The sequence below is a fragment of the Lissotriton helveticus genome, chromosome 11, assembly GCF_964261635.1.
Source record: "Lissotriton helveticus chromosome 11, aLisHel1.1, whole genome shotgun sequence".
Taxonomy (NCBI): Eukaryota; Metazoa; Chordata; class Amphibia; order Caudata; family Salamandridae; genus Lissotriton; species Lissotriton helveticus.
The window spans coordinates 220,414,229-220,434,175 of record NC_136072.1 but is presented as its reverse complement, the minus strand read 5'-3'; the positions used below and the strand labels follow the sequence as shown (position 1 = coordinate 220,434,175).

At 50.2% G+C, this 19,947-nt stretch overlaps 1 protein-coding gene across 1 annotated transcript in view; it reads left to right on the top strand.

Annotated features, from left to right (window-relative positions):
- LOC144792577 (vomeronasal type-2 receptor 1-like) overlaps positions 1-19,947 on the top strand; it is a 329,343-nt gene that overhangs the window by 280,093 nt on the left and 29,303 nt on the right. Inside the window, exon 4 of the mRNA XM_078667685.1 lies at positions 3,601-3,825. Coding sequence (XP_078523811.1) covers positions 3,601-3,825 — 225 coding nt within the window. The remainder of the gene's footprint in view (positions 1-3,600; positions 3,826-19,947) is intronic.

The window sequence follows — 19,947 nt, the reverse complement described above, 5'->3', positions numbered from 1 at the left end:
TCGGAGGGAGTCTATCTCAGTTTTACACTAACACCCCCTTTTGTTCATGTTGTTGTCCTCCATCCTGCTTAGTGAAAATATTGATGTCCCTAAACAACAGCTAGGAAAATTGACAGATGCAACCTTTTTTGAAGTACCACATACAGCAAAATGATTTGCTTCTAGGAGACTGGGTGCATTTTGGTATGAACAATTTATGCCTATGAAAGTTACAGTTATGAGTGCACTACAGGACTTTGAAGAAGTGCATTTCCCCGCACTAACCAACCAATAACAGTACAGGATATGGTTAATCAAAGTACATACTCATTCAGTCCATGCCCTTCCTGCTGAGACCGTCTGTCATGGGAGCCTATTATAGTGGTAGCATGGATGAAGTTGACACTTAATCACTGGGAGGTGGAAAAGATCACCAACCTATCATATGTAACAGGGTAACATGAGGAATTTAAGTTTGATTACTCCATAGTTCATAAAAAAATAAGACTCACAAGTGTTTAGTAGTATATTGCAGAAACAGGGATCCAGGAACTTGAAGGCGTGGCCTTCAGTATAAGGTGTGGGACATTTTCTTTTACAAAGCAGGAGGACATCAATCCCATCAATCCATCTAAATAAATGTACCTGAGTGCATTGTGAATGATTTTGGACAAGGAAAGGGTGTCCTATTTCATGAATGTCTCAGACCACCAGTGTGGAGTAATTTAAGCAGGGGTGATGTTTCACTTCTGTTTGGCATAGAATAGGAGTCTTGCTACTGCATCTTGTACTTGCTATCATTGGTTCATATATTAAAGTTTTTGCTGGATTCATGTTTTTTTAACTTAGACACCAAGGCGAGCTCAGGTATGTTTTGACAGGTAGGAGACGTGCATCATTTGACTATAAATGGTTGAGTCTAGGTTCAACCTTGATATTGATGGCTTTTGATGGCTTTTGAGCTCTAGCAGAATATAATCAGTAAGATGGCAAACATTACTGGTATTTCACTTTCCCCCCTCCTCAACTGGGTGTTTGCCGTCTTCCTTGAAGCTAGAAGCGGGGGGGAGTAGGAGTTTATCCATGTAGCTGTGACGTGGAGTATACATTGGTATTAATCAGTTTTTCAGATAATATCAATCTTTTAATATTGTACACCTAGGACTCCTGATGGTTGAGTCTGGTGGTATGTATATGTAGAATATTGCATAGCGTAAACCTAGTTCTGAGGTATGATTTCAGGCAGAACATTTGAGGGCAGTGTACTACAATGTTCTCTTAAGAGGCCAGAACAGGACTTCATGTTGCTCACAGATATTTATGTTTTTGTTTTTTCTGAAACTTAATTTTTCTCAGGAAGATACGTGGAGTAGCATTCCTTCTTATTGGTCGCATGGCAGTACGTAAAAAAATGAATGTTGCAGTTGTGGCTTTGCTCACTCCACCAGATAAAAAAACCAAAAACATTTTCTATAGGTTTTTGAATAACACATGTATTTACAACCTTGAGGTAGACAAACAGGATGATGCCATTTACATTCTCCCGGTAGCAAAAGTATAATTGAGTGTCACATTCTGCAGAATGTACAGTGTAATATAAAGAAAAATAAAATAAATAAGTGCTCATCATAGTAGGGTAAGTATTCTTCACATCAAACTGCAGGGGCACTCTGAAGAAAGGCATCCACAGAACAATTGAGTCATGGATGGCTATTCTGTTGCCCCCAAATGTTCAGGGACAGCCACATCTGACTGGTGTATACATGCTTTTAGGGATGTTAATGAAAGACAGTTTATGCATGCTGTAATGGAGTTTTACCTTGCAACTAATGTGGTTAAAATGTATAATAATATTAGTTTTACCCCTAATTTTATAAAGCTTGCAAAGGGTAATATGTGGAATATCAGATATCTGCGCATGGCACACATCACTTTAAAAGAATGGCTGTATATATGATGAAAGATAACTGGTATTCTATGCCAATAACAAATTGGGATTCCTTACTATATTAACAACATGTTGTGACTTTATAGTTTGCAACTATTTAAATTTTAAGTGCCAACACAGGAAACACAGCAAATGCTGCCAGCGGAAAAACAATGAATGGACCTTTTTTGAGCTCCTTTTTTATCTGAACTGTATCAAAGGTATGTGGGTTGCTTAAGCCCCTCTGGCACCCTTAGTTTTTCTATCACTGGCCAGACCATGAAGCGTCATCTGCATAATAGCAGACAACTTCGCCGCTAAGTGATGAGATTGTTTACCGGGCTGTGTATCATCCTCCCAAATCTGGAGGAACAGAAAACTGGCTTGGGAAGATCTAATGGAACCAGGGGCTCCAACTGAAAGAAAATAGCACAAGTTTGACTTTAGTTCATCTTTCCTCAAGAGAGCAATTCTTTCGGTAAAGGTTCCTATTGTTGAGAACTAAGGGCCTCATTACGATGGCGTACGAACTTTAGTCCGTCCGCCATGGGTACAGATTTGCGACCGGCCGCCTATGAGGCGGCCTCCCCACAATCCTAATCATGATGCGACCGCCACCACATCGGTCTCATCACCTATATTTTGCATTGTGGCGGGGTTGCGGTCAGCAGCCCCCGCCACAATGCAAAATAAAGGGTGCAGACACATCCCTGCACTACGTGGCAGGGATATGTAGGGGGCACCATAGGTGCCCCCCAAGGTACATGTCCCTACACCTGGGATTAAGGGGGGCCCGCTATAGGCCCCCAAATCTGTTTCTGCAATTCATTTTGCGGTGAGTTGTCCGCCGCAAAACATACGGAGATAAGGGATGTCATAATCCCTACGGCGGTGCCTGCAAGGCACCGCCGCAATGTTAGGCAATGTTTTCCTTCAGACAGGCAGTCGGAAAAGGACCCCCTGTCGGAACCATGACAGGTGGTCTTCATGACCGCCACGCTTAATCAACGATTCTCCTCGCCATCATAATATAGCGGGGAGAAAACAGCAGTACGATGGCGGAGGGCCCGCCACCGACTGGCTGGTGGTGGCGGTCCCTCCGCCATTGTAATGAGCCCCTCTGTTCCTGCAGAAAGGTACAAATATTTTGGGGTAAAGCTCTACAAGTACAGGGTTGCTACCCACCGATTTATGATGTCAAAGTTAACCATGGCAAAGTCTGGAAAAGCCATAAAACCGACTACTCTCAACTAGTCAATGGACTGAGATCCACACTTAAAATACCTACATTTGTATTCAGTATTCCATCTCAGTTCTTTGTAATCTGCCTGAAAACCCCTCCTCCAACACCCATCACAACCACACTGACTGGCCTCTGAGACTTCACAGAACCTGATTACAGCATCTTTCATTTCATAACTTTTCTTACACAGGTAACATCATGTCTCAGTAACATCGTATTTCCCCCATGCACTTGATCTAGGTGAAATTTAGGAGAAAGATCTTCATCACATGAAGATTGTGTTACTTTTTCATTCTGTACACAGAGCTGATGTTATTCACAAAAGGCGCCAATTGTTTAATCTGTTTTGTGATACGTTTTTGCAATGACTTTAAATTGTTAAGCACACTTGATGATTGTGCTGTGTTGCAGGCTGTGCTTCACACGTTCTACCTTGTTGATCTATTTGCAGCTGATGTACTATCTTAGGCATGTGAAATTCAGTACCTTTTCCAATGAATCGGTTTGGCTTGACGATTCAGGAGATGTCGAAGCCTACTATGACATCTTAAATTGGCAGATGCATGACAATGGAACCATCAATTTCATGAACATCGGCTTGTACACCGGCTCACTTTTAGGGTATGACATGAAGATCACCAACAGCTCCATATTCTGGAACACCGTCAGTGGACAGGTTTGTATCCTTTCCCCTAGGTTTCTAAATTTTATATGATGAACTGAATAGCTTCATAGACCTTATGAATAATACTATATGTCTAATGCCAATCGTGAGTGATCAAAGCCTGTAACAGTGGCACTGTAACAAAAAGAACATCTTGCTTCCAGTCTCATGAGGCAACCCTGTGTACTATGTGCATTAAATAACATATAACATAACATCTAAAAGACATGGGCAAGGATTGTTAGACTGTGTACCATTTGAAGTTAAAGAGAACCTTCATAAGTATTTTTGGGCCCTTTGATGCAGACATATGGGGCCGATTATGATCGCGGACGGACTTGAGTCCGTCCGCGACCCCTGAGGAGAAGGGAACGTCCCCAGGGGCTGCGGCGTTCCCTCCGAGCATATTAGGATGTGACCGCCAGGGTGGCGGTCACATCCTCTATCTTTAACATTGCGGCGGGTGCTGCTTGAAGCAGCACACACCGCAATGTTAAAATTGCATGCATTGCATTTGCATGCACAAAGCGGCAGGCACCGCGCAGTGCCTGCTGCTTTGTGCACGCAAATGCAGGGGGGTACCATAGGTACCCCCCATGTGCACCCCCCACCCCCCTTCACCCAGGGGGCCCACAACGGGCCCCTGAAGTGAAAGTCTGTATGCTTTTCCACGGCGGAAAAGCCGCTGCGGAAAAGCATGTATTTGCCACCATCCTAATATGGCTGGCGGTGTCTGATAGACACCGCCAGCCATGTTAGAGCTTTTCCGCCGTGGTCGGGAGGCGACCGCGGCGGAAAAGCTGCGGAGGGAATTCCAGACCCACCAGCCATCCTAATATGGCGGTGGGTCTTTGGAGGCTCCGCTGGCTTCCGCCGGCCCGGAGGATGCGGAAAAACCGAAATCAAAATCGGCCCCATAGTTTGAGGCACACAATGCAAAGTAAAGTAATACAAATAACACACACCAAGTAGGCAAACATCCATTTTTTTTTTTTAAATATATTTTTATTGCAAAATTAGAAACCACAGGATACAAACAATCAACCAGTGCACTCGTGGCATCCCCCCGTCCACTAAGAAGTCCAAACCATACACAGCCATTCAGCCCGCATCCCGGGGGCCGGGCGGCATGTCATTACATTTAATAGGAAAAGCACGATGCACGTCCCACGGGGACCATGGTCGAAAAGTCGTTGTACGTATCTGCTTTTATCCCCCCCCCCCACAACAACATCTCCGTCAGCCATCCCAGAGGTAAACAGTGACACCGCTCATATCGGGGCCTGCCCTAGGTGCTATCGTTCTTTCCCGCCTGGCTACTCCCTCCAGCCCTTTCATACTCCACCCTGTACCAACCATCCTAGTAGAGTCAAAGCACCCAGGCGGCTACCATCCAGTGGCTTCCGTCCCACCCCGAACCCTCATGAACCAGTCCCCCCCAAGGCCCCCCCCCCTGGCAACTGCTGGGCGTACGCCTCGTCCTGTCAAGTTATATGGAACCACCACAGTGCGGAAGATAGCACTTCTGTGTTCGCCCCGTGGTGTCCACCGGTTTAGTTCTCCCCATCCTCGTCGTCCACAAAAGAATCACGCAAGGCCTGCACCACTAGCTCCCATGCACGCGCCGCTTCCAAAACTTTCTCATTCCCCATCTTAACAGCCTGCCGCATCCGGAGCACACTCTCACAGGCAGACCACCGCAGCAATTCATTCTTCCATCTACGCAGCGAGGGCCCCCCCCTGGACTTCCAATGCCACGATATCTCCCTCTGCGCCAATATCAGACCCAGATCAAGGAACTTGCTCGTCACCTTGGTGCGTTTAGTGTGCGGGAACCAGAGCAGCAGGCACGCCGCCATGTCGAATTCCACCTCCCTATCTGTCACTACATTCAGGAGTCCCCCTACCTCCGCCCAATAGGTCCCCAATTGCGGGCACTTCCAAAACAAATGATCCATGTCCGCTCCCAGAGACGAACACCGTGGGCAGCGAGCATCCGGCACCTGGAAGTACCGCTGTAATTTCTCTGGAGTTAAATAGGCCCTATGAAGCACAAAGAAATGCACTTGCTGAAAGCGCGCATTTCTCGTGCCCTTCCACGTGCGCCGCAGGATGTGTCCCCAAGCCGTATCCGGTATGTGCCGGCCCACACTCTCCTCCCATTTAGTCTTGAGCCCCAGGAGTGGCTCCAGTCCCTCATTCAACATCCTATTATGGAGGCATGTCACAGCTTTGACCGTGCCCGCCGCCATCACCACATATTGGCACGCCATAGTCGTCGTGGGTTCTACGAGCCCCCCCTTCCAGTGCTTCTGTATGGCAGCCACCACCGCCGCGTGCAGGAGGAACCCCCCGTCGGGCAGCCCGAACTGGTCCCGGAGCGCCTCGAACGGTGCCAAAGCCCCATCTATGTACAAGTCGCCTACCACCTGTAGTCCCGCCTCCTCCCAATCCAGCAACGGGGACCAATCTCCTCCGTGCGGCAAGGCCGTCAGCATGCCGATCGGGATCTCCGGCGCATAAGGCCGCGAAGCCCTCGCTCTCCGAAGGCTCCTCTGCCAACACAGCCGGAGCGTCCTTTCCTCCATAGTGAGGGCCCGCAGCTCAAGCCTCTGCTGCATGACAATATAGGACAGCACGTGGCGTCGTATCCCTCGGTCCCGGTCCTCCTCCGGACCCCGGAACACCCTAGCTACGTTCTGTGTAAGAACCTGCAGCTGCGCCGCTAGATAATACAGCTCGAAGTCAGGCACAGCCATGCCCCCTTCAACCTTAGGGCGGAGGAGCGTGTTCAGGGCCACTCTGCGGCGGCCGTGCCCCCATAAGAAGCCAATAATCATCGATCTCAGGTCTCTGAAGACCCCTTGGGGAATCCAGACAGGCAGCGTTCGGAAATAATAGAGGAAGCGGGGGAGCGCCACCATCTTCAAAAGGGCAATCCTACCCAGAACCGTCAGTGGGAGGGTCGACCAGAAAGACAAGCTGCCCCTCAGTGCCCGAACACAGCGTCCAATGTTGCCCTCCAAGAGGTCCGCAGTCGCGTGGTAGATGCGAACACCCAGATAGGTAAAACAAGATGGCTCCCACACCACGCCCAAGTCGCCGCCAGGAACGGGCGAGTCCGCTCGCAGCGGGAACACACAAGTCTTCGCCCAATTGACCTTAAGGCCCGACAGCCGGCCGAACTCCGACAATAGCTCCATCGCACCTGTCAATGCCCGCGAGGTATCAGCCAGGTATAGGAGCAAGTCATCCGCATACAGCGATATATAATGCCACTGCCCGCCTCTCGCTATCCCCGCGTACCTGATACCCGACCTCGCATGGACCGCCAAAGGTTCCATCGCCAGAGCAAACAACAGGGGGGACAGAGAGCATCCCTGCCGCGTGCCCCTGCCCACCGGGTACGCCGCAGACACCAGGCCGCCCAAACGCACCCTCGCCGCCGCCGAAGCATACAAGACCCTCGTCCACCTGCGGAACCCCTCGCCCATGCCAAACCTCTCCAAAACTCCGTCCAGGAACGGCCATTCCAAGCTATCAAAGGCTTTCTCGATGTCCACGGATAGGACCGCCGGGGCTCCCTCCTCGTCCAAGATGGCGTCCATTATCCCCACCAAGCGGCGAATATTCAGCGCCGTGCTCCTCGTGGGTATGAACCCGGCCTGGTCCCTATGTACCAGGCCCGTCATATATGGGGCCAGTCTGGTGGCCAGTATGCGGCTCAGAATTTTATAATCCACCGTCAGCATGGATAGCGGGCGGTAAGACCTCACATCCGCAGCATCCCGGCCAGGCTTTAGGAGCGGCACTATCAAGGCCTCCCGCATGGACCCAGGCAATACCCCAGCCTCGAAGGCTTCAGCGTACACCACCAACAGCCTGGGCGCCAAACAGTCCGCATACCGCTGATAAAATTCAATCGGTAATCCGTCCACCCCGGGCGTTTTGTTGCGAGCCATATGCTTAATGGCCGCCCGTATTTCTGAGAGCGTGATCGGGCCGCCCAGTTCCTTCGCGTCCTCCTCATCTAGGACCGGAAGCTGCCTTGCCCCCAAGTATTCCGCAATGTCCTGGGCCCCCACTCCCAGCTGGCCCTGATACAGTTCCTCATAGTACCCCCTAAAACATTCCAATACCGCTGCTTGGGTGTATACCATCTCTCCCTGCGCAGTACGAATGCCGAGGATCGGGGAGCCCCTAAGTTCCGGATTAGCCAGTCTGGCCAAGAGGGTACCCACCTTGTCTCTTTCCGCATGCGCCCTGATGATATATTGCCTGTGATCATAGCTACGTAAACGTTCCGTCTCAGTGCCGACCACTTCTTTCGCTTCTAAGAGCTGGGCCTGTAAGTCCGGCCTAGCTGGCCTGCGGCGCTCCAAATCCCTCAACCTTTCTTCCGCTTTCATGAGGTCAGTCAACACAGCCGTGCGAGCATTTGAAAACCTACCCAAACACACTCCTCTCACCACCACTTTCATTGCATCCCATTCAGTGGACCTACTCGTGGCCGAGCCCTCATTCACTCCGAAATAGCTATCAATGCCTTGTCGAACCGCATCAGAGAACACAGGATCTTCAAGCGTTTCCGGCCAAAGCCGCCACGTTGGAATTACTGAGCGCTCTCTCTGCCACTGAATGTGCACCAATAGGGGGTTATGATCTGAGATCGTTCTAGCCAAGTACTCCGCATGGGAGATCAGCGGGGCCAGGGATCCACTGCAGAGCACCGAATCAATCCTGACATGCAGGTCATGAAGAGCAGAGTAAAAGGAATAATCCCTGGTTTCCCTGTGCCGTTCCCTCCAGACATCCAGCAACCCCCACCTATCCTGCCAGTCCTTCCTGTGCGCGGCTAACCTGCGCACCGGGGAGTCCACCAGGGGGGGATGGGACCTATCCAGAACCACATCCGTGATCGAGTTAAAGTCCCCCCCTAGCACTATTGGGGCCGCCAGGAAAGAGGCCAAAGACCCCGAGAGGCTATCAAAATATCGAGCTTGATCAGCGTTCGGCGCATACACACAGCAGAAAACCACATCCCGTCCATATAACCTCCCCTCCACCGCCACAAACCTGCCATCCGGATCCACAGCTTGATTCAGTAATTGAAAGGGTATCCCCGCCCTCACCCAGATCAGCACCCCCCTGGCATACGCTGAGTAAGTGGTGCCAAACACCTGGCCCCTCCATCGTTTCTGCAAGGCAGTACACTCTTTCTTAGTAAGATGAGTCTCCTGGAGCATGGCAATCTGAACCCCCCTGCGTACTAGATATGCATGGACCTTATGACGTTTCACCATAGTTCGCAGCCCCCGGACATTCCACGTCAGGCATTTCAGATTAGGTAACGTCCCCATTCCAACTTCGTACAGTCCAAAGCAAATAACGAATGTTCACAGCCCCCCCAATGCAGTTGCCCCCCCCCAAACACCCCCAAAACAGAAAAACTCCCCAAACCCCACTCCCCAGGACAGAGCTCACGAACCCAATGGCCGCCCCATCCAAACCTTGAACCAACGTCCCACACTCCTACCCTGTGGTCTCCACCACAGTCGGCCTTAAGGGCCCAAGGGGGTTGAGTCGCCGCCGACCCCAGCAAGCGGAGCTCGCACCCGCGCCTCCATCCCTCCCGAAGCACTCAGCCTCCCCTCCCGGCATCCCGTCCTCCAACAGCAGGATACCACCCTACCATGAAGTCTCGAACTAGCCCAGTCCAAACTCAGCCGCAAAAGATACCATCCGAAGTCTGTGGGGTCACCGTCGGCCCCTTCAAGCTTTCCGCCTCCGAGAGTTCCTCGCCCGTCTTGCTGCCTTCCCCTCCCGAGTCCGTTTCAGCCCGTTCACTGTTCTGTTGCGACCCTGTAATGGCCGCCGTCGCTGCGAGTGCATCCCTCTTCTCCGCCGCCATTTGAGCCTCCCGTTTCTCCCGCTGGCGCCTGTTGCGGGATCTGATTCGTTGCGATTGCCTCACCCGGGGCCGCTTGGGTTCATCTCGTCTGCTTTTATGTGATCTGTCCGTCCCCGCTCTATACGACTCCAGCCAAAGCCAAACCTCGTCCGGAGTCTGAAAAAAGTGCGTAGCCCCATCCATGATGATCCGCAACTTAGCCGGGTAGAGCAAGGAATACTGAACGCCTTCCTCCCTGAGTTCTTTCTTCACCGCCAAGAATGATGCCCGGTTTTTCTGGACCGCTTGGGTGTAGTCCGGGAAGATCGTAACCCTACTGTTCTCCACCTCATAAGGGCCCGACATCCTGGCCCGCTGAATGAGGAGATCTCGGTCCTTGTAGTGGAGGAGCCTCACCACCATCGGTCGGGGGGGGCGGCCAATCCCCGGCGGGCGAGCAGGAACCCGGTGGGCCCGCTCCAGCGTGAAAAAAGGAGTGAGCCCCTCCGGCGCCACCACAGTGCGGAACCAGGTCTCCATATAGGCCACCGCATCCTCCCCCTCAATCCGTTCCGGAAGGCCGACGACCCGCACGTTGTTCCGCCCTCCGTTCCAGCGAGTCCAGCCGGGCCAACATGTCCGCAATCCTATGCTCCGCGGCCACCACCGATGGTTTCAGGTCCAGCAGTAGTTGGTCATGGTCCTTAACTCTGTCCGCCAGCTTCGCATGATCCGCGCGGAGCAGCCCTAGGCCCGTGGCCACTTGGGCGATGTCCTGGTGCAACGCGTCCTTAGTCGAGGCGATCGCATCAAGTATGGCATCCAATCGCTGGTTCAGCCGCTGTTCTCGGTCAAGCTCCGGGGAGGGACCCTCACCCAGCCGAGTCAATGTCGCCGAGCCCTCCTCAGTGCATCTCACGGCCACCGGCCCTCCAGTCGCCGCCATTCCAGGGTGCTGCGTCACCGGTCCTGGAGCCCGCTGTCGTCAGCGCCCGTAGGCTAGTGCCAGGTAGTCGGGCACCGGGCAGAGCAATGTCTCCACAGAAACTCACAGGAGCAACAACCAGCTAGGTACAATCCGCTCCGCCGCCCCCCTCGGGAGCCTGAGGGGGAAAGTATGAGTCTCCAGGCGGCAGCCAGCCAGGGTCCCCAAGCTCCTGGCGAGTCAAGGCAGCGTCACTCGACCCCAAGGCACAGCACCGCCGACCCCAGTGCCTCGATCAGCCGAACGCAGGGTCTCCTGCCAGTATCCCTCGCCAGACGGCGACAACTCGGCTCAGAGCTGGAGTTCGGGGCCCGCCGAACTCCACGCCGCCATTTTCTTCGCACCCTCGGCAACACCTCAGCCGCCTCTTCGACTCGGTCTCCTCGGGGCCTGCAGTCCCCCAGCGGCTCACCAATAGTGTCCAGCTGTCCCCTCACACTTCAGAGGGCAGGAGCGTCGTCTCCGGGCCGCCTAGGGTTCCGAAAACAGGAGAATTAACGGGATTCTGCGCGGAGCTACGAGCTCACGCCGCCATCCCGATCGGCGTCCAAGCCACGCCCCCCAGTAGGCAAACATCCATCATAGGCAACCGAATGACTGGGATGTCATAAATTACTTCTACGTTTTGTTCACTAGAAAAATGCTGGATTTATTTCAGCTCATTGGGGAACATTGTATGCAGGAGTGACTTGCCTTTATCAATCAATCAGAACCACACCTGAGATATGTTCAGTTTCTCCAAGGGCCCAGCCATGTGAGCTGCACAGATCCAGATCTTTGGAGTGACAAGGAATCCAAACTGTGCAAGCGTGAAATCCATGCTCGACCCATATACATGCACATCTGTATTTATTGCAATGCACTTGCACTCTGTTAGAAAGCTCAGGCATTAAAATGCAATTCTCAGCTCCCCAACTGAGCGCTTTGCGCCCAATCTCCAGAAACAGTGCAGGACCTGTAACACTGGCCATCACCATGTAATTGAAGCTGCATGATAACTGGATGTGTTACAGGCAGTGTAGTGTCAATCACACTGCTAATGTGCACACAAGACTTGCCATGCTGTGAGCAGTGGACCAAGCACTTTGTTAGAGGAAACTTAGTAAACGGTAAAAAAAAAAACTCTCTGTTGCTGCTGTGTGTATTTGTATGTGCACACGTGCATGGTTGTATGTGATTGTGTGGGTTTATGTGAGAGGGAATATGGAAGTGTCCCTTTAACCAAGTGGCCACCCAGTCACCAGTTTCTTACAATGTTCTCCTTGAACATAGGGTGATGTATTGTATAATGGAGCGTATCTGGTATTGGGGTCTACTTATGGCACAATTGTTGTAATTATTGGCAAACAGGGACACTCTTGGTGCCATGATGGTACCCCTGATATAAAGTTGAAATAATACTGATAATCCTTGGAATATTCTGGACATTCATAGCATGATGATGCTCACCCTTGGGACACCGTTGCTCGTGACATAATGGTGGTCATTTTTTCCACATTTTGGTTTTCAGGCATTATGATGCCTGTACATAGAAAGTGGTAACCTGGCCGTTACGGTGATAATTCCTGGCATATTATGAAAATCTAGGTGTGATGTTGACCACCTTTAGTATAATGCTTACCCCGGCATCATATTGGTACTTTGTGACACATTCGTGCATGCTTGCAGAGGGATGATTCCTTCCCCTGGTATAGTTCTGGCCCAGGCATGATAGGGTTAGTCTTTGGCATATTGAAGGCGTCATTAGCATGATGGTACCCAGGCACAGTGATAGAATTCCTGGCATATTATGGGCATCTCTTGGCATAAGATAGTGAGTTCTTGTTGGCAGTCGAAAACTCATATATGAACACCAAGCATGTATATATGTTTTACTAAATATGAAGATATTTTAGGGCAAAACAACTATTGTTGATTTTTCATGTAAATTCTCAGCTTTTATTGGAAGAACATACGTTTGAAGGCAAAATGTGTGTATTTTTGTGAAAAGTCGAGGTTAGGTTTGGAGGGAAATTGTTGTATTTGCTCAAATATATTCAAAACTGATATTTGAGTGATGTTTCTCTATTCCAATTGTGACCCGAGCCTGTATGATTGGTGTAACATGTCTGCTGGCTGATCCTGTATGGCCTCCACAACCAGAATGAGCACTGGTGTATGATGCTGCACAGTCTGCCTAGCTATAAGGTCTGCATCAAGGGACAGTGAAATTGGTGTCTTTTTTCTCTTTCTATCCCTCCCTTGAGAGTCTCAGTATTCTTCACTTCCTTTCATTTTTCAATTGTGTCACTTCAGAGGAGATTCTGAGAATAGGATATAGGACTGAGACGTCACTGGTAAGCGCAGAAAAGAAAATGTGAAAATGGGGGAAGACAAATTAGAATATCCTTGGAACGGGCAGGACGTGAAAATAAAAAAAATATGTCACCTCACAGTCTCATGCCCCAGACCTCCGAGCTGTTCACAAACAGAATGGAAAAACAAAGGAGTTGCAGGCAGATGCTCTCGGTCACATCCTAGGCCATGTAAAATAATTCAATTTCTGGACTTTCTAACTTTCTACACTTTTTGGGTTTCGCCTGCCGAAGGCTGCGCTCTGCGCAGCTTTTCGGCGCAGGTGAAATCCTATGTTGACCATAAGGACTTCAGGGAACGTCCCCCGGCTCTCATTGGCTAGCTCCATAAATAGAGGCTAGCCATTGAGTGCCGGATCTGTCCGTCAAGGCCGGACCAGATTCGGGGGCGTTCCCGAGATTTTTTCCCAGGGCGGAGTTACGTTTTTTCCCGGTCCCTCCCCTTTCACTGAAAGTCTGTCCATTCCCGCCCCATCCGTGTGCCTTTCCGCCCCCCCCTCGCTGTCCTGTGCACGTTTCCCGCCGTCCGTGTCCTCTCCCGCCCCCTCCCGCCCCCTCCCGCCGTCCGTGTCCTCTCCCGCCCCCTCCCGCCGTCCGTGTCCTGCACCGGCTCTGAGTCACTGTGTTGTGCACCGAGAGCGCCGAAATATGGATGCCGGCATGGAGAAGGAGTGCAGCGCCCTCGGGGGGCTCTTCCCGACCATCATCAGCGACATGAAGGTAGGAGAGGCTCCTGCGCGCATCGAGAGGGGTCGGTGGGGGGAAGGGCGCCTCTCCGGGGACGGGATGCAAGGAAGTTCTCTTTGGAAGTGGCCCGCTCCGTGTCTGCACTTCCCCACACACACTGCGGCATAGGGCCTCTTAGCAAAGGTCCCTTCTTGATGCGGGGCCCGTGGGCGGTGTGGTTTAGAGGGAGTCTGCCCTCGGATCGGGCGAAAGAGCAGGCCTGATGGGAACCGCGCCGCGCGGCAGTCACAGGCAGATGGAGGGGCCGCAGCGGCCTCTCTAAACAGAAGGCCTTCCCCCGGTCCCCGTGGCTTATTGATGCCTCAGCAGTGTGACGAGGATTGGGATTGGGGGGGTTAGTGATATTAGACTTCCACTCAGACATGACCAAAGAAGAGCATATGGCTGTGGGACAGTACTGTAATAATTAGAGGTAACTTGTTTTCATGCTGCGTTTAACACCACAGTTTATTCCGTTTTCAGTCCGTTGTTTTTCATTCGATTCCCATTGCCTTCTGGGAGATGTAGTCATGCATTGCTTCCATTAACCCAATAGGACTTGCATGTCTCAATACACTTGTTCGGAACAGAAAAGACCAGTTTTGAAAACCCAGTGCCCTGATGACATGGAGCTGGGTGTTAAACCTACACCAGCTGTTACTGTTTCCCAGTTGAATTCAATTCACAGTATTGACCTCCGAAGGATGAAAGGCCGAATTGTTCTGCCTTCAATTGAAAGACAACATCTGCAGCCCACGCGGATGTCAGCAACGGATGCTTAACTCGGTGAGGTATAGGGTGTGGAACAATAATAATAATAATTCCAGATTTGTAAAGCTCGATTTATCACCCCTAAGGGTACCCAGACGCTGAGGCCGTCAGGGAGGAGCAGGGCTGCTCTGATGAGAGCTTGTGTGATACTGTGATATGTCCATAAGGAAATGGAACTTCCCTCACTTCCAGGAATTAGCCGACCATTTAGCCTGCAGCCAGGACCAGTGCTTAATATACCCAGGCCAGGTGGTAATGCTGGCACTAATTTCTGGGAAGCGGGATTTATCTTTCATTATCAGATTTAGACTCCGAGCAAGAGAGAGAAAGGGAGAAATAAAGAGGAAGTGAAGAAATGCAAAACAGAGAGAAAGGAGGGCATGAAAAAGCTTATGTGTTATTGTTTTTGCTTAGGAAAAAACGTACAACAAATCAAACTACACCTATTGAAAACACTCGAGTAAATGCAGAGATCTCAAGAGCACAAACTTTGCGTTTAACACCACAGTTTATTCCGTTTTCATGGCGCCGGTGCCTGCTGAGGGGAAGATGGCTGCCTCTGGGGTAGCGGTGAGCGGACTGCTCCTGGAGAAGGGCTTGGACATTAGCTTGGCTGCTCTGCGTAGACATGATCCCTATATTCGGGGAATTCTGGACGTAGCCAGCCAAGTAGCGCTCTACACTTTCAGCCACACAGCGAGCGAATGGGTGAGTGCAGAAGGAAAGGCTCAGCGAGTAGAATAAAAAGCAACGGGGGAAATTGTATGTATTTATTTATGCAATTTTATATAGCGCGGACTTTACCCAAAGGTGTCGGAGCGCTTTACGATAGAACCAAGTACATGAGTAAATTTACATACTTACACGTTACAGATACAAACTTGGAGGATACCTGGATGGTAGGGGGGAGAACGTGGTATCCAAGAGTCGGTAAGTGAGGGGACCATCAGAAAGTGAATGCGACAAGAAGTGAGGCCAGTCAGGAGACTGAAGTGAAGATAGAATCGAAGAGGAGACCGAGAAGCGAGATTCACATGTAGTCTGAGTAAAGTGGTGGGAGCGAAACAGGGTTTTAAGAGTGCGCAGTAGAAAGCGTTGTGTTGGAGAAACAAGTGGGTGATAAAGAAACACAATTAAGCATTGGCGAAAGAGCGCGTATGTTAATAGAAAGTACTCTATGAAAGCGGGAAGCATAGAAGAGTTGGCAATCGTGGGTCTGTTGAAAAGGGGAATCGAAATAAGCCGCGAAGATAAATCAACACTGGAGGGAAAGACGGGAAATGGATGGCAGCTGAGCTGCGGGATACTGTTAACAGGTGTAGAGCGATGGTGAACAAGAATCCGAGGACGAAGCAATGAGGAAAATATGACCGAGGATGTGGACAGTAGACCATATAAATATTGACACTTAAATATACATATGGGGTTTTATATAGAGGGTTTTAATCAATCGAACGTAATTTTACCAAGCATCATGTCAGTATATATGTATGCAGAAATGATTTATATTTTGCTTATGTCTTATTTGTTAACTAAGTTGCCTGTTCCGAACATCCTGTAGAATCTGCGTTCAGGAACTGGACACTGTAAGCGTGACCAGTAGGACAAATACGTGTAATATCGCCTATAATAACCATCGCATATTAATGATTAGCACATATTTTCAATTGCGGACCACAACACAGTCTTGAGAAGTGCTCACGAGTTTTTGTAAAGGGAACATTTATGCCATGCAGGCACCTGACACGCCTCAAACCCACACAAGGCTGTAGAAAGTGACTTTGTGTCAAAGAGAGCACCCACACAGAAGTAGCACATGCAACTAGTGGTGGGACAGCAACAGATTGATCGTCTCATAGAGGCAAGGGTGGTTTCCTTGGCTCATTACCTGTTGGAGTTGCTGGATTTAAGTACCAAAGGCACTAAACGAGCACTAGGGAGACATTTTTACTATTATTTCAGACAATGCAGAGGCCAACGTTGCTGCTTTGCCATCTGATCTCCCCCCATGCCCTCACTCACTTCTTACCCCTGTACTCTCAGCTCTTACCCCTCTGCCCTCAGCTCTTCCTAGGCCCTCACTTCTGGCACCTGTGCCCTCTGACCTCAACCCAGGCCTCCAGCCCTCACCACGCTGCCCTAACCTGTGCCCTCACTGACTCCTGTGCCCTCAGCTCTTACCCCTGTGCCCTCAGCTCTTACCCCTGTGCCCTCAGCTCTTACCCCTGTGCCCTCAGCTCTTACCCCTGTGCCCTCAGCTCTTACCCCTGTGCCCTCCGCTCTTACCCCTGTGCCCTCAGCTCTTACCCCTCTGCCCTCAGCTCTTACCCCTGTGCCCTCAGCTCTTACCCCTCTGCCCTCAGCTCTTACCCCTCTGCCCTCAGCTCTTACCCCTCTGCCCTCCGCTTTTACCTGTGCCCTCAGCTCTTACCCCTCTGCCCTCCGCTCTTACCCCTCTGCCCTCCGCTCTTACCCCTCTGCCCTCTGCTCTTACCCCTCTGCCCTCCGCTCTTACCCCTCTGCCCTCCGCTCTTACCCCTCTGTCCTCAGCTCTTACCCCTCTGTCCTCAGCTCTTACCCCTCTGTCCTCAGCTCTTACCCCTCTGTCCTCAGCTCTTACCCCTCTGTCCTCAGCTCTTACCCCTGTGTCCTCAGCTCTTACCCCTGTGCCCTCAGCTCTTACCCTGCCCTGTGCCCTCAGCTCTTCCTAAGCCCTCAGCTCTCACCCCTCTGCCCTCAGCTCTCACCCCTATGCCCTCAGCTCTCACCCCTCTGCCCTCAGCTCTTACCCCTGCCCTGAGCTCTCACCCGTGCCCTCAGCTCTGACACCTGTGACCCTCGCCGGTGACCATGGCCAGCATGGCGGGGGAGATCGTGGCCTTCCTGCTGGCCCTGTCAGGCTGGGTGCTGGTCTGCTCCACGCTGCCCACCGACTACTGGAAGTGTGCGGCTCTGTGTGTGGCTCTGTAGGTATGTATGTGTGTGGGACTCTGTGTGGGTCTGTGTGTTTGTGTGTGGCATTTGCGAGAGATTAAGCTATTGGCATTGTAAATGACAGTGCCATTTATTTATCTGTTTTGAAAACCAACACATAATAAAAATGTTGTCATTTATAATGCCAATAGCTCTAACTTTTTCGAAGGCGAAACCGTTGTTGTAGGAATGTTATGCTTAATATTGAACCACTTTGCCACCAGTTACTCAAATGTTTCTCTGGGAGAGTGAAATCCTAGCATCCCATGTTTTGGGACGGTCTTTCTTGTCACAAAATTAAGGTAGTCAAGCATTTTATTAGTGCCCTTTCAGTACTCATGGCTAGATAGCAAATTTATCTGACGCTTGTGCTGTGCTGTAAAATGGACTGTTTGACCTCATTTGTATGAACATTTCCCCCTAGATGGAGAACACTAGCAAGCGATCCAAAGGAACTTCAACTTGTTCACCTCATTCACTCACTCAGTGCAACGTGGGGAGGATATTTATGCCCCATCCGCCTTCCAAGATCGACACCTACCACAATAGTGTTAGATAATTGTATGTTTTATAATGCAACAGCCCGCAACCTTGACGTAATGATTGATAATCAACTTTCCATGTGTGACCATGTCAATGATGTAGCGCGTACCTGCTATGGGCTAATGCATGCCATTCGCAAAATCTTTAAATGGGTCCACTACCTACCCGTATGCCATTGATCCAGGGCTTAATCATCAGCCGTCTAGATTATGGGAACGCCCTTTTTGCGTCCATAAATGAAGAACTTCTAAATAAGCTCCAGGTCTTACCTGTGGCCCGTATTCACCTGTGGCCCGTATTACCTGTGGCCCGTATTTGCACCATGGGACTCGAGACGGAGGCAGTTCACATACAAAGGGGCACTAGGCAAGGGTGCCCGTGCTCCCCACTTCTTTTTTCATTATATATTGAACCTTTTTTTAAAATGCTTGAATCCAGTACTAGCATTCAGCCAATAGCCATACAGAACTACCAGTTTAAGGTCCTCGCCTATGCGGACGACATCGCTGTCGTCACGCCTAGACCAACCACAGCGATGCAGGAGATCGAATACTTAGCCACAGAGTTTGGGGCAGTTTCCGGCTATAAGCTGAATACGGCCAAAACTCAGCTGCTATGTGCCAATATGCCGACTATTCTGACCCAAGGGTATGCCAGGAGGTTACGTACCTGGGTGTCAAGCATAGGGTCTCCGCAACTGCCTTGGTCAAATCAAACTGGGAGGCTCTTCTGCTGGGGGGTAAGGAGACAGTTAGATTGGGCTGAATGTCTTCATCTCTCCCTAGTAGGGAGATGCAATTTATTAAAAATGATGATATTGCCTAAAATGCTGTATTTTTTTAGATGCGTGCCCTTAGAAATTCCAAAGGTGAGCTTGGCACAGCTCCAATCTATTTACATGCGATTCATGTGGTCCATGGGCAAGGCCCGTCGAGCGGTGCGATATATGGTATTACCAAGAATGTCAGGGGGCTGGTCGGTACCGGATTTCACTCTGTATTACTACGCTTGTATGATCCAAGGCATGAATATTTTGTTAACAGGGGCTGGCCCTCTTGATATTGCAGAGTGTCCCTCCATATACCAGATGTTAATGGGAGTGAAAGCCAAAAAACGTTTGCTCCAAGACCTAGATTGGAGCTATTACAAGCGCACTAGATTTAAGGTCTTGGGGGCTGCGTACAAAGTGTGGAAAGTAATAAGGAGCATTTATGGGTTCGAGAAAATCTCTTGGTATACACCATTGGTATCTTCAACATTTTTGCCAGTTGATCTGTGGGATCGGGTGGCCCACAATTGGAGATTAAAAGGAATAAACTTGGTGGGTGATCAGTATTCAGAAAGTGGTTTTAAATCATTTGAACAATTCAGGGAACAGTATCAGTTGCCTAGGGAGAATTTTGTCAAGTATCTACAAATTAGGAATTACTTGTTGAATAGTGGTGGCATTATTCAAGCTAATCCCCTGATAGAAGGAAATATGAAAGCAGCAAGGATTGGTACTTTATATGGTCTCATGCTAAATACTAAGGCTAGTGATATTGCAGAACAAAATCATAAATGGGGGATTAAACTGGGGAGGCAGGATATACAAATAGAAGTTTCTCTCGATTTGGCCAGTCAATTATTCTTGTCCGCAAAACTATCTGCCCAACATTTCAAATCACTTTTTAATCTTTACTGCACCCCAGATAAGGTTTCAAAATGGTCAGGGGATCAAACAGGGAAAGGTTTTCGTTGTGGACACCCATCTGCAGATGATGTTCATATTTTCTTTGCATGTCCATCCTTAGTCAGTTTATTGACGCAGCTGGAGAAATTTCTATCAGAGATTCTTGGTATCCCTACGCAATTATCTGCTACTCAGATTCTCCTAGGAGTAGAGATGGGAT